The sequence below is a fragment of the Cnephaeus nilssonii genome (assembly GCF_951640355.1).
Source record: "Cnephaeus nilssonii genome assembly, chromosome: 11".
Classification (NCBI taxonomy): Eukaryota; Metazoa; Chordata; class Mammalia; order Chiroptera; family Vespertilionidae; genus Cnephaeus; species Cnephaeus nilssonii.
In genome coordinates, this window is record NC_137082.1 from 31,090,758 (window position 1) to 31,104,466 (window position 13,709).

At 51.8% G+C, this 13,709-nt stretch overlaps 1 protein-coding gene across 1 annotated transcript in view; it reads right to left on the reverse strand.

Moving 5' to 3' along the window:
* TGM3 (transglutaminase 3) overlaps window positions 1-13,709 on the reverse strand; it is a 37,676-nt gene that overhangs the window by 23,402 nt on the left and 565 nt on the right. Inside the window, exons 2-5 of the mRNA XM_079784948.1 lie at window positions 4,847-5,020; window positions 4,242-4,484; window positions 3,227-3,345; window positions 2,418-2,546 (exon numbers count right to left, since the gene is read on the reverse strand). Of these exons, the coding sequence (XP_079641074.1) occupies window positions 2,418-2,546; window positions 3,227-3,345; window positions 4,242-4,484; window positions 4,847-5,020 (665 nt within the window). The remainder of the gene's footprint in view (window positions 1-2,417; window positions 2,547-3,226; window positions 3,346-4,241; window positions 4,485-4,846; window positions 5,021-13,709) is intronic.

Sequence of the window (13,709 nt, forward strand, 5' to 3'; positions counted from 1 at the left end):
GTCAGTTATGAGCGGCCGGCTCACATGGAAATGGGGGCTCCATGCCTTGTCAGTGGCAAAGCGGGGTCAGCAACCAGCCTGCAGAGGTTTCTTGCCTCCACGCACGGCTACCGCTGATATCTGGCTTGGGGGTCCAAGGTTTCAAACTCTCTTTTGTTTTACTGGTCTTCTAAAAGATCACCTTAGAACTTTAGAAACTAACTTCTTCTTGGAAAGAATAAAGATGGAATATTGTTTTTCATTCATTCATTCATTCACTCACTCATTCATTCATTCAATTTAAGGCATGATCCTCGTACAATTAACACAACCATGATGCAGTGTGAAAAGAGCACTGGACTAGAAATGGAAAGACATGAGTTCCATTGTCTTTTAGAGACACATATTGAAACATCTATGAATGAAATGATGCAATATCTGGGATTTGTAAATTAGTCTGTGGAAGAGGGGGTCAGAGATGAAACAAGACTGGTCAGAAGTGGGTAACTGCTGAGCTGGTCATGAGTACGTAGGAGTTCATTTTACTTCTCTCTCTACTTTTGTGAAAGCCTGAACTTTGTATTATTGAATTTCCAAAATACAAAGCTAAAAGAAAAAGAAAGAGAGACCTGGGTAACAAGCCCAGCCGTGGCACTGTCAGCTCGGTGATTGTGGGTAAGTTAACGCACCCATCTGGACCTTAGCTCTTCACCTTCCAGCACAGGGAAAGTTAGACACAAACAAGCTCTCAGGTGTCGCCCAGCAGCCAGTTTTCAGAGTTTATGACTCTCTCACCAGCATTTATCCAAACCTACAGCGAGGGTTGGGTCTCGCAGCCTGTGAGTCCTGCTTCCTCTCTTTGTGGAGTCTGCAAGGGGCAAGGCCTGATGGGAACAGAAGGCCGGGAGCAGAGGATCCTTGCCCAGGACGGGCTGGCCCAGTTTCCCACCGCCCCTCCGTGCGGTGGGCGAGGTCGCCTCCCTTCCAGGAGGGCCTGGACAGTGATGCCAGGATCAAGCAAGATGGGCCTCCTCCAGGAGGGAAGGTTGGGCAGCCCCGTTCCCATTTCCTGAGTCACAGAGCTCCAGCCACCAAAGTGGTAATCAGCAGGGTCATCTCTGGCTAACGCTGAGCATTTCAAAGCCCTGTGCAGGTCATAATTAGCTCAGGCCAGCCCAACCAGGAGGTCTGGAGAGAGCAGCAGGGAGGTGTAGTGAGGAAATTGGCATTGATGTAAAGCGGTTTGTCCCCAGGGTGAGAGTGAGTCAGCGGCTGCTGGAGCTCTGGAGCCGGCTGGCCTCACCCATCCTCTCCTGGGTCAAGGCGACTCAGCTTCATAAGTCACCTGACGGCAGCTTTCCTTAACCTTGGCTTTGGCTACTTGGTTTTTAAGGTTCAGCCCACATCCCACTTTCTCTCTGTATCTTTCCCCAGCCGCCCTGGTTTCCACCCATCTCCTCAGTGCCTCCACGTCCCCCCGGCCTCCTCACTCCTTTCAGGGAGCCCTCTCTGATCACCCCCAGATATTTATCATCCAGCCAGAAGGCTGTTCAAATTTCTAACCACATAATTAGTTTGTTAGCTTGGATATGCTCCAACTCCAATGGAAAGAGACTTGGGCCATGCCTAGTCCATTAAAAAAGAAGTTAAAGACATCTGTGGGGTAATTATTTAGTTTCAGAGGATTAAAGATCAAGAACTCTCTGACTTTTAGCTTTTTAATTTGTAACTCTTGAGCAGGTTAATCCCATAGTTAGACCCTTTTTGATGGAGACGTTCTCTACACACTGAGTGCAGAGTGAGAGATTTTTTCCCAGGATCCGGCGCGTGCGTGTGTAAGAGGGGGTGCAGGTCTCTCAAATGGAGAGACTGGGCGAGTGGAAAAGCCCTGGGTGGGCAATCCGAGGCCTTGCTCTGGTCTGACTCACAAGCTGTGAGCACCTCACTCAGCTCCTGGGGCTTCAGGCCCCCATGTGAACGATGAGCGGGCTGGCCTTCTGCCTCTCTAGTCTGACAAGCACCCGCTCGGTGCTGAGGAGGGGATGGATCAAAACAAAGGGGCGTCACACTCCAGGCTCACTCTGGAACATTCCTCCTTTCCACGCGGGCCCAGGGTGGAGCCAAGTCTCAGTTTGGCATCCTCCCAGCTCAGACGGACACTAAGGGGGCAAGTCCTCTTGTCATCCGAGGAAGGCCTCCTGATTCCGTGGAAAGGGCTTTGGAGTCAGGCAGACCGGCTCCAGTCCAGCTTCTGCCGCTCCCTCACTGTGCGCAAGGCCAGTCCTTTCCTCGGAGGAGCCTCATGCTCCACGTGTGCAAAATGGGGATGGGAATAGCCCAACTGCATTTTGTGAGGCTACGACGAGGTCACATGTGTAAGAGCGCATGTGCCTAACCCACAGTTGGGTTTGATATGGTAACAACTAGTTATCACTCACCATTGCACTCAGCACCCGGCCAATATATTTGGGGTCACCTCTGCGGGCTGCGTCAGTAGCAGGGTCACGGCGGAAATTCAGACTTTTATCCAGGATCGAGAGGCAAATGTTCAGAATGTCGCCTTCAAACTGTTCGAAATGGAACCATATATTATGATGAAAGAAATGGCAAGTAGTGTTGGCTCATTAAGGGACCGGGGGCTATGCTGGCGAGAACCACGGTAAGTGCCTGGTTCCTTTCACTCTGTGGCCTCCAGAACTGAGAGCTACTGAGGAACAACCACCTCCCCCAGCCTTCAATCCTGCAAACTCGTCCAGAGCTCTCTCAATACAGGAGGGTGAGCAAACCTGGGGTGAACAAACCTTTCCGATGGGGGAGGGTGATAGTAATGAAGGACTCTTGAAAGGTTAAATGCACACAGCAAGGAAGTTTCATCCCATTCTCACAGGAATGAATGAACAGAAACTATATTTTTGTCCCAAGTGCCTCTACTGGGCCTTATCCTCACTTGTGTATTGTAGCACCAATGCCACGTCATTGCATCGATTTAGTTACTAGTATATGTCTGTTTTGCCCACTAGATTGTGACCCTCTCAAAGATAAGAAATTTGTCATATTCATCTTCTGTATCCTTTCTGTGCAACCAGGGTCTGGTACATAGTAGATGCTCAGTAAATGTTTTCTGAATGAATGAATAGAAGGGCAGGCAAACAGATAGATTTGGGGACTTCCACCTATCTGTGGGGCCAGCTTCTGAGCTTCTTGCACAATAGGGATATTACCCGCAGCGTCCCTAGGGCCTTTTTACCTGTCCGAAGTTCCAGCCAACCATGCTAATTCGATTTGTGCTTCCCACAAATATGGAGCCAGAATCTTCCAGAACGTACTCCCCTCTCTCAGCTTGGTTATTCATAAAGACACTATCCGCTGTTTGACATAAAAATCAGATATCAGGGATTAGATCCTACAGGGAGCTATAGAGAAGTCCTCCTCCCACTCCTGAATACTGGCCTGAGAGTTGGAGCAAGTCATACCTGCAGCCTTCCCCCAACCTCCACCAAGGAAGGAAGCCTTGGGCTATTATGCTTCCGACTGGTATTGTGGGAACTATGAGTTTGAAAGAGAAGCTGGGATATCTGAGAGTCTGAAAATGAGACTCCAGGAATCATACACTTGCTCCTTTAGGAAAAGAGCTATCTCTGTTACAGAATTGTACTGTGGTCATTGTCCCTTATAATTACACTAGAGGCCCAGTGCCCAAAATTCATGCACGGGTAGGGTCCCTAGGCCTGGCCAGCGATCAGGGCTGATCAGATTCCCCGCCTCCCCACCTCCCCACCTCCTCCTTCCCTTGCTCCCTCAGTGCCCCCCCCCCACCCCGCCCCATGGTCACCGCCAGGTTCTGCGCTGCCCCCTGGTGGTCAGTGCACATCATAGCGAGCGATCGAATTCCCGGTCTCCTGGTCGAACTCTCGAGGGGACACTTTGCATATTAGCCTTTTATATATCTAGATCATGCTATGCAGTTTGTACAAGATCATGAGATTCCTGCAATACCCACAAAGGAAATAGCAGGATGTCCATTTAATGGTGAATAATTTGAGGCTCAGAAAGATTAGAGGGACTGTCCAGACTCACACAGCTGGATAAGTGGGAGAGCTGGGACTCAGCCCTATGGCTTCTGACTTAGAGTTTCTATGCTTTTTTCCATATCGATCACACTTTTCCTAATCAAACCCGAGTCCATGAAAACCACCCCACTCATCTCCTTTCCATGGGCACTGCTTATCTGATGCTGGGAGTGTGGGGGGTTCGGTGCCTACCTTGCGACCAGGGGTTAAAGAGCAGTATTAACATCCCAAGCTTCAGAGTAAAGTCGTTGCCCTGGGAGGAGACCTGAAGGTTCAGCGTGTACCATCCTATGGGCGCATTGGCGGGACTGGAGATGGAGATGTTCAGCGTACTCTCCCTCTGGGACAGGAGCTGTGCATACCAGCTGCCCCCACTCGTCCCGTTGGAGAGTGAAAACACAGCCTTCGTTTTGGCTGATTCTGAGGGGGAGGGCCCTGTAAAAGAGGAAGGGGTCAGTGAAAACCAAGGAGTACTGGCTGGACTGTGGGGCGAGATCAGGTTCCAACACAACCACAGGGGCCCTTCCAGGGGCTCATCCAAGGAAGCACCGCATTATGGCGCCGGAAGCAACTAGAGAGACAGCCCACGTAGGCCAAATTCCTCTTGACTTGAAGACCAGGATTCTTGTGCTCAAAGACAGGCAGAAACTTTCCCAAGGTCACACAGAGTCAATGGCAGAGCTGGGCTAGAGCCCAGAGCCCAGTGGCCCCAGTGTCACCATCATCACCTCTTGGATGCACAGCCCCACGGGCGACTCAGGTGTATGTGGGGGAGGGGAGGAGCAGTGAGCACGTACCTGTGGAGGCTATGAACCCCAGACTTTCTCCAGATCTAAGAGCTCTGTTGAGGGTCAGCGAGAAAGTGAATGGTTGACCTCGCCGCAAGATGAGCTCCTGGCTGTTGTAATTGTCTGTGTAGTGCGCTTGCCGATTGGCAGTCGTCCGCCAGTTGATATTCTGGGGTTTTAAATCTGTGAGACAGAAAAGAGAAGACCTTAGGCCCTGAGAGGCAAGGAATAGTGGCATGGGGAAAAGGTACAAATGGCCAAAGGGATAGCTTTTAGGCAGGACTAGTCAGGGAGGAGCCAAACTTCTAGGAAAAAATCACATGAAAATACAAAGAACTTGACTGAACATACTGTGAACTTCACCAACGGTTGGTTCCCCTCTGCCCTTCACGCAGCTGAACCTGAACCTCTGCATACACTATTCGGACCCCGCTGCCTAGTCAGCTGTCACTCAGCCCTCAAGGAACTGGCCAGGTGCTCCGTGTAGCTTTGCCCAACCAGCCAGGAGAGCTGTGTAACCAGAGCGCCCACATTCTGCCCACGTTTAGCACCATTCCTTGGTGGATGGGGGCTCACGTGGAATGGAGAGGAGGCTATTTTTCTCAATGCCACCACCCTGGTTTGGCTTGTTTGCTTTTCCCTTTGCATCTGCTAGACACCCAGTGCCTTTTCCCACTCCAACATCCAGCAAATGTTTATTTGTGTATTTTATGCTTTATATGCGCAACACCTTGGTGTTGGCCTTGGCCTCTGATGCTGGGGAGAATAACATGACTCTGGGCAGGATTTGTAGGCCTAGAGGTTGTACTTTCAGACACTCACTGGCAAGAGCAGTGTAGAGGAGCAGGTCAAAGGCCATGAGATCTCTGGGTGACACCCGAATGCAAACACCTCAACATCCACGGCCCCTCCCCGATTCCTCTCACTTGATTGTGGAGGTGATGGGGCTAAACTGAGAAGAGTTTATGAGCGGTACCATGAGGTCTGAGGAGGTTAGTCTACATAAACCTTTAAAGAGTTTTATTCCTCTGAGTTATGTTTGAGACGTTTCATCATCCGTGCCTTTGCAAACCAAACTGATTTTTCTGTCTTTATGATGAGACCACAGCTATGCGAGTGTGGAGGCACATCCCAGCACCAGGCACAACTTCTCTTTACATGTGTCTGTCTCTCTTCACCAGAATGCGCCTTCTTGATTTTTGTATTCTGAAGCCCAGCACATTGTTGACTACATTAGGACAACTTGGTAAACAAAGGAATGAAGGAGTTAAATGAACAAACAAACAAAAACTAACGTCATACAATGACCATCACGACTACACCTCAAGATTTAGTCCATAAGAAAAGGTGAATATGGGGCCTTTATTCAATAAATACAGAGAGAGTACCTATTATTCACAGGACACTGGGTTAGGCACAATGTTGGCAGTGTAAAAAGTATGAAAATAAGTTTTAACCCTCTAAGAGCTTCAGCAGTGAGTAAGACACTGAATGATGGAACAGGGTAAATCCGACCTCCCCAGTAAAAGGTGTCTAGGAGATGCAGGCGGGAAAGATCACTTTCAGTCGCAGGAATTAGAAAAAGCTTCATGAAGATGCCGGGCCTTGAAGGAAGAGGGAATTTTGTCAGGTGCAATGGAGCGGCCTGCATCCCAGACAACAGTAAGAGAGTCCAAGGCACAGGAGAGCAGGTGTGTCATTTGGCTAGAGCAAAGGCTCTGACCACAAGAGAAAGGTGAGGCGAAGATAGTGTGGCTCCGGGGCAGGCCTGGGCTGGGGGCTCCCCTCCCAGCAGCTTTGGAGATGGGCAGAGGAGTCATCATAGATACTCTTTCAAGTGAAATCCAGCCCCTCTGGGGTGGTGAGCCAAACAAAGCTACAGGAGAGGAGAGGGGTGCTCAGAAGGTGGTCTTGCTACCAGCTCATGGTACTAAAGATTCATTCATTCACACATCCTCTCATTCATTCATTCATTCATTCAACAAGTAATTATTGAAAGAATACATTAAGTTTTTTCACAAAATCAAAGAAACAAAAACATTCATGCAATTGACAAGTATCGATTGAATTCAGGGAAGGACACACGGAGGAATGAAGGGACAGAGGGAGGGAGGGGAGAAGATGAACGTTCCTGGACATAAATAGCGAATGGAGACAGCCCAGATCTTAGGCACTCTCCGGCAACCCCTATATGTGTAGATACTAGTTCTCTCTAGGGCAGTGGTTGGCAAACCGAGGCTCGTGAGCCACATGCGGCTCTTTGGCCCCTTGAGTGTGGTTCTTCCACAAAATACCACGTGCGGGCACGCACGTACAGTGCGATTGAAACTTCGTGGCCCATGCGCAGAAGTCGGTTTTCGGCCTGGGCGAGTCTATTTTGAAGAAGTGGTTCTAACACCGAGCCACACTCAAGGGGCCAAAGAGCCACATGCGGCTTGTGAGCCGCGGTTTGCCGCTCTGTTGACTAATGAGTTTGCCGACCACTGCTAGACTAAATGTTACCGTGTGGTTGGAAGCTGTGAGGATTAGGCAATTGTGGCATATTGTGTGCAAAGAGGTAAAGGGTAGTATATGACAGTGGTTGGCAAACTCATTAGTCAACAGAGTGGCAAACCGAGGCTCGCAAGCTGCATGTGGCTCGAGAGCCGCGACTTGCCAACCCCTGCCCTAGAGAGAACTAGTATCTACACATATAGGAATTGCCGGAGAGTGCCTAAGATCTGGGCTGTCTCCATCTAGGGCAATGGTCCCACCTTTCAAACGCCTGCCTCCTCCCCAGCCTTGCTCACCACCTGCTGTGCATCCCTGCACGTTGACCTTTGGTGGAACTGAATTTCTTGTCTTATTTGAGAAAAAAAGAAGAGCCCTAGGACCATGTGGGTTCAGATAACATGAACGCTCTAGAGCAAGCAGGTCAAAGTCAAGGCTAAGACAGGCCAAATAAATGAGGCATGCGGCCCGTGGGCCGCGAGTTTGACCTGCTTGCTCTAGAGATTCTTCACCCCCCGCTCAAACGCAAAAGGATGCGTGTCTTCTTCCAGGCGAAGCTCACTAGTCCAGACACGAGCTCTGAGAGCAGAAAGAATTTCCCCAGACAGCCTCTGCCAAACACATGGGTAAGGAAAGAGGGGTGCAGGGATTCCACATCTATAGTGGCATCTGCCTGCCCTTCAACAGGTCCACATCCTTCTTTGCTCTGTCCAGGGTTATGCACGCTCTGCTGTAGCTGAGCCAATGGCAGAGGCTTCGCCCTTTCCTCCCAGAGCCCAGTGGCTCTTAGGAACGTTTATATGCAAGTATTTGTTTGAATACCTGTTTTTAATTCTTTTGAAGAAACTTCTTTTTCAAAATTGTTGGCAAATACCCTGAGCCTGCTTACCTCCCTCTTCGTCCATCCCGCCGCCTGGACTGTGGGAGGGATATGGACAGAGCTCTCGTGGTCATCCTGGACCAGGCATGCCCTGGGGACAGCAGTGTGGGGACGGCACGAGCCCGGGCCCCTGGGGCATGTGCAGCTGCCTTTTCTGCCCAGAACTGCCTACATCCACCCCTGTTACGTAAGGAAACAGGAAACTTCTATCTCGTTTATTTCCCTAAGCCATTGCTATTTGGAGATTCACTGTCATTCACATATACCTGATGATGTAACCCCCCAACTTGTTCTGGGGTCCACCTTTGGCAGGGGTAACACGAGAAGCACAGAACAGAGTCCAGACTGTGAAAAGGGGTTACTAGTCAGCTGTCTCAATCCTTATTGGCTTGACTCTGTAATTGAATCACCTACAGCAGACAGGTAAGTGGGGCTGGGCTGTGGGTGAGTGGTTGGGGTTTTCACCTGCCCTTCCTGAGAGGACCACAGCATAGAGTTGCTGGCAGATGGCCCAACATGACATAACTGATACTCCAGTGCCTGCGTCTCCCCCACCTGCCCAGACCTTATTCCCTGTGTCTCTTCTCTAGACAAAGACATATTTGTATCTTACAGATTTCTAGAGTTGATTAGGGCTGATAAATACACTAAAAGTCCAGCCGAGTGTCTTTAGCATTTTTAGAGACCACGTTAAGAAGTACATTTTGCACAGTGTTTCTATACAGGGGACTATACCTGACATGAAGTTTCACAGGACAGCACTAACTCCTACTGACATTTTTCTCTTCCACTTCATTTTAATTGCTGGTCATAAGCCACTAACCTGATTTTACAACCTACTAATGGGTGACACATGGCAGCTTGAAAAACAGTGATGTAATCCGATATTCCCATATTACAGGTAATAAAACTGAGACCCCGAAAGGGGAAACCATCTGCTGAGGTTACATGGGAGTTTAGCAGCAGAGCTTGGCTCAGAATCTGGGTCTTAGATCCTGGTAACTGAGGGTCTATGAGTCATTCTCAATGCCCCCCGAGCCCGTGGAACATCTCCAACTCCTGGCTGGCCCCACCACCAGCCCCAAGAACCAGGTGCTTTCCTCTCTGCTCCCTCCCACTTCCTTCTCTCTTTGGCCTGTGCCATTCCCTTTATTTTTTCCCCACATTCAGACATTCGCAATCTCTGTGCAGCACAAGTGGTAGGATTGCTTGGTACCCAGTTGGAGAGAAGCTGGGGGGTTCAGGTAGTGGCTGAGTGAGGAACCAGTAAGGCTCCCTGGGATGGAGTGAAGGAGCCCTGGACTGGTTGTCTGGAGGGCTGAGGCCTTAGGCAGGGTCTCAGTGTTTCCGGAACATACTTTCCCCATCTGTAGAAGGAGAGAGTGAAGCCTGCACATCCTGTGGGGTTATTATCCAGATCCAACATGTACTCATCACTAGCACCTGGACTTCCAGAAGTTGGGGGTGCAAGCCCCCTGGGATCCCACACGTAACAACAAAAGCAACACAGCAGGGTTTGAGGGTTTTTTGGGGCTGCCATTGAGGACATCTGCTGTGCCAGGTACTGTGATGAGCATTTTACTTGCATTATGTCCAAAACCCTATGAGATATTATTCCCATTTCACAGATGAGGGATTGGAAAGTCCAGTCAGGTGACATCACTTGCCAAATATCGCACACTCAGGCAGAGCCTGGACCCAAGCCCAGACTGGAAGCCAGTTTTGTCTGACCACATATGACTCCAAGCTGCCACCCTGCAGCCAACCGAGGTGGCTGGGGTGGCAATCACTTGGGATGGCTCCAGGAAGCTGCCGGAAAGGGCCATCCCTCGTCCACTGCCTGTCTCAACATAACATGGTCCGGGGGAGAGCAGAGGGAGGAAGAAGGACTCCTGGACAAGTCCCCACCCTCGCTGCACCTGAGCGGCACCTGGGGAGTTTGGATGGGCCTGAGCCAGTTAAATGAGAATTTCTGGCTTCGGGACAGAAATCGGAATTTCTGGCTTCGGGACAGCATCGGTATTTTTATTTTGAACTTTCCTGGTGTTTCTAATAAGCACCCAGGACAGAGAATGACTACCTTAGGTTGATATATCATTTTACACTTTTCAAAGCTTTTTCAGATTAATTATCTCACCTGAGCCACATAGCAATCTGGGAGGAGGTGGGGTGTGTTTGGGAGGAGGGGAGGGACGCGGGGACGGGGTGGGGGGGGGGGACCGGGGAATCACTGCCTCCTTTTCACACAGGAGGAACATAAGGAGAATGTCGACTCTTTGTGAGCCCATCTCTCAGCCCCTACCCCAGACCTTGGGGCCTCGTTTCCTCCATCCTGAGTGACGGCGAAAATACTTTCCTCCCTTCAGCTCACACCCCAGGCCGGCATGTGGGCCCCGGGGAGGAGAGTGATGCCCTGCCCGTGGAGCACGGCCCAGCGGGGTGGAGGCAGAATGGAGGAGAAGTGATCCGAGGTGAACAAAAACAGCTCACCGGGGACCTGGAAATGTGATGGGGCTGGCAAGGGGGCAGGGGAGCTCTTAGTGGGAGAGGTCCCCCCGAGAATCGCCCTCGATTAGAAAATGGACTTCATCTCATAGGGTTTTTCTTCAGGCTGATGAAAAGTTCCCCCAAATTAATGAGTTGTGGCGACTGAGCACCTGTGAGGTGGGCTCCACAATAACCCCATTTTAGAGATGAGGAAACGGAGACACTTCGGTTAAGTAACCTGTCCAAGATCACTCAGCTAGTGGGGGGCCGAGCTCAGAGTCAAGCCAGAGCTCATCCCTGGACGTGTGCTTGTAACCTTGGGCTCGCCCCCGTCTGTCCTAATCCCAGGGAACAGGCGGAAGCATGGGCAGCCCTCACTCCAGGTGCATGCAGCTGCTGGCAGGTCTGTGTCCGCTGACCTGGGAGCAGCTGCTGCCCCGGAGGAAAGAAAGCGGGTGGGACTGGGGTGGGGAGCGGGGAGGACAGGCAGCGTGTCCCATTACAAATGCTGAGCGCCTGAAGCCACGAGCCTCCGAGCCCAGGGCGCTCTCTGCTTTCAGAGCGACCACAGATCTTGCTGGGGTCCAGGCCGCTGAACCAAGAAGCTGTAGCCCAGTGCGAGGAGAACCGGGGCCCCTCCTAGGTTCCAGGCAGGAGGAGGCAGGACCCCGAGAGAAAGAGCCGCTGTGTCCCAGCTCCCAGGAATGACGTTTTGTGGCAGACCCACGGCCTAGAATGGGGCGGGTCCTCGCAGATTGAGGAACGAGGCCCGAGAAGGTTAAGTCTCTGCAGCCAGGCCAGCACTCTGCCCAGGAAAATAGTAGGCAGGGAGCCACCTGCCCCAGCGGCCAGTGTTAGTCCGGAGGGAGGTCCTGGCCTCCCGCAGGCAGGGTCTGAGGTTCATGTTTGAACCCCGAGAACTCTGCCGCTGACCCGGGGCCTCCGAGTGGATGTGGGGATGGAGAGCGAGGCCTCCACTCCACAGTGAGCACTGAGTCTGTGCATTCCCGTCCACCCTGGGGCGCCGACTCAGTGGGCAGCAGACAGAGGGTGCCACATTGCAGGGCTGGGGGAAGGGTGCCGGCTGCCCTCACAGTTGAAAACACACATGTACCTTTGCACACAGGGATTCCCAGCTGAGGAGCTGACCCTGAACAACTCAGGTGTGAACTGCGCAGGTCTATTAAGAAAATGTGCCTATCAGTGGACCCCGTTCAGATGGTGGTGTTCAAGGTCAACTGAACTCCATGCAGAACACTGCCAGGCCCTCCTGCACCCCCACTGCCCCACCCACAGCCCAGCTGCCCTCTCCACCAGGAGGCATAGTCACTGAACCCCCACTGATTCCAGCAAGAAGCTTAAATTGGGAACTGGACACAGTTCTCTCCAACCTACACACATTGACCCCTTAGTCCCCTGGGTCACACCAGCTGACCCACCCACCTCCCGTCCCCACTGCCCAGAACACTCTTCATGCCACAAACTACTCCTGTCCAAGCACGCCAGGCAGAGACCCAGCTCCTTCAGCTCCGCCTTCCACTGCACCCACGGGGCCCCTCTTCCTGGGTGTCCAATGAATACATTCATTCACTCCAGAGACACTGATTGAGCACTTGCAGGCTGAGCGACTAGGAGCTGAGCTAGGAACTGCATGTTGGCAAATGGAAGGGAATAAAGATTCTCTGGTCTGTTCCCCGCCTTCTTAAAAACTTATTTCCTCCCAACCAGCCATTGTCTATGTTGGGTTGTGACCTCAGAAGGTCTCTGGCTGGCTTAGATGTTGAGCTCTAAGAGGTTAAGACCTCCTGACTCACAGGCACTGGCACACAAGCAGGGCTCACGGCAGGCAGCGCAGCGGCAGGCACAGGGTGATCCACCTATCCACGGCCCATGCCCTGCACAGGCCCCAGGGGGTGAGCTCTGCTGGGGCCCATCGCTCTCTGTCCCTGGCTTCTTCTCAAGGCGAGCGTCGCCACGACTGGAGGGAACCTGAAAGTCCATCTATTTCAAGCCCCTTCATCTTACAACCGGAGCCCGGGGCTCGGCGCTGGCAGGGAAGGCAGAGACCGCCGGTAGAGCTCAAATGAGGAACCAGGTGCAGCGTTGCTTTGCTGTGTCCTGGATGAACCCAGCTCTGCTAACAGGACACAGTGGCCAGGGTGCTGCTGGGACCGAGTCTGGGCTCTGCTACCCACTTTCAGAGTGATCTGGTAAGTCTCTAGACCAGTGGTCGGCAAACTCATTGGTCAACAGAGCCAAATATCAACAGTCCAACGATTGAAATTTCTTTTGAGAGCCAAATTTTTTAAACTTAAACTTCTTCTAACGCCACTTCTTTAGAATAGACTCGCCCGTGGTATTTTGTGGAAGAGCCACACTCAAGGGCCAAAGAGCCACATGTGGCTCACGAGCAGCTCTAGACCTTCCTGGAATGCCTCCTCCCCCTGTGGGGAGGGAGATGGCCTAGGTGACAGCTGACATCTCCTTCTGCTAAAGTCTACAGGATCCAAAGCTCCTCTCCTTAGCAACCTAGCGTGTTGCCGCATGTTCACTGGAGGAAATGTGTGTGTGTGTGTGTGTGTGGGGGGGGGGGGGGGGTGGAAAGGGGCAGGGGAGGTGTCCATTTTGCTGCCCTGTCCTGATCTTGGTGATTCCTGAAGGAAACTGCATTCACCTTTTGTACTATGCTCAGTGATTTCTTTGGCAAACCTTCCTGAGGCCCTAACCACCATTCACGATGTTTTACAGGTTTGGTTCGTGCCTTTTTTGGGGGGTTTGGCAATGCACTAGGCCCAGGACGGCAATAGTTAGCATGCCGCCCAGCAGGGGGCTGTCTAATCAGAGCCCGAATCCTCCGTAGTGACCGCAGAGCTAAAGGACCTGCGCTCCTTGCTGTTCTTACCCACCCGCCTTCCCTGGCGCTGCTCGTAGGGAGTCTGGCACACCTGCCTCTTCTGCTGCTGGGAGCTTTCAGCTCATCAAGTCGCGTTCAAAGAGGCTGCCGCTGCTTCCGAA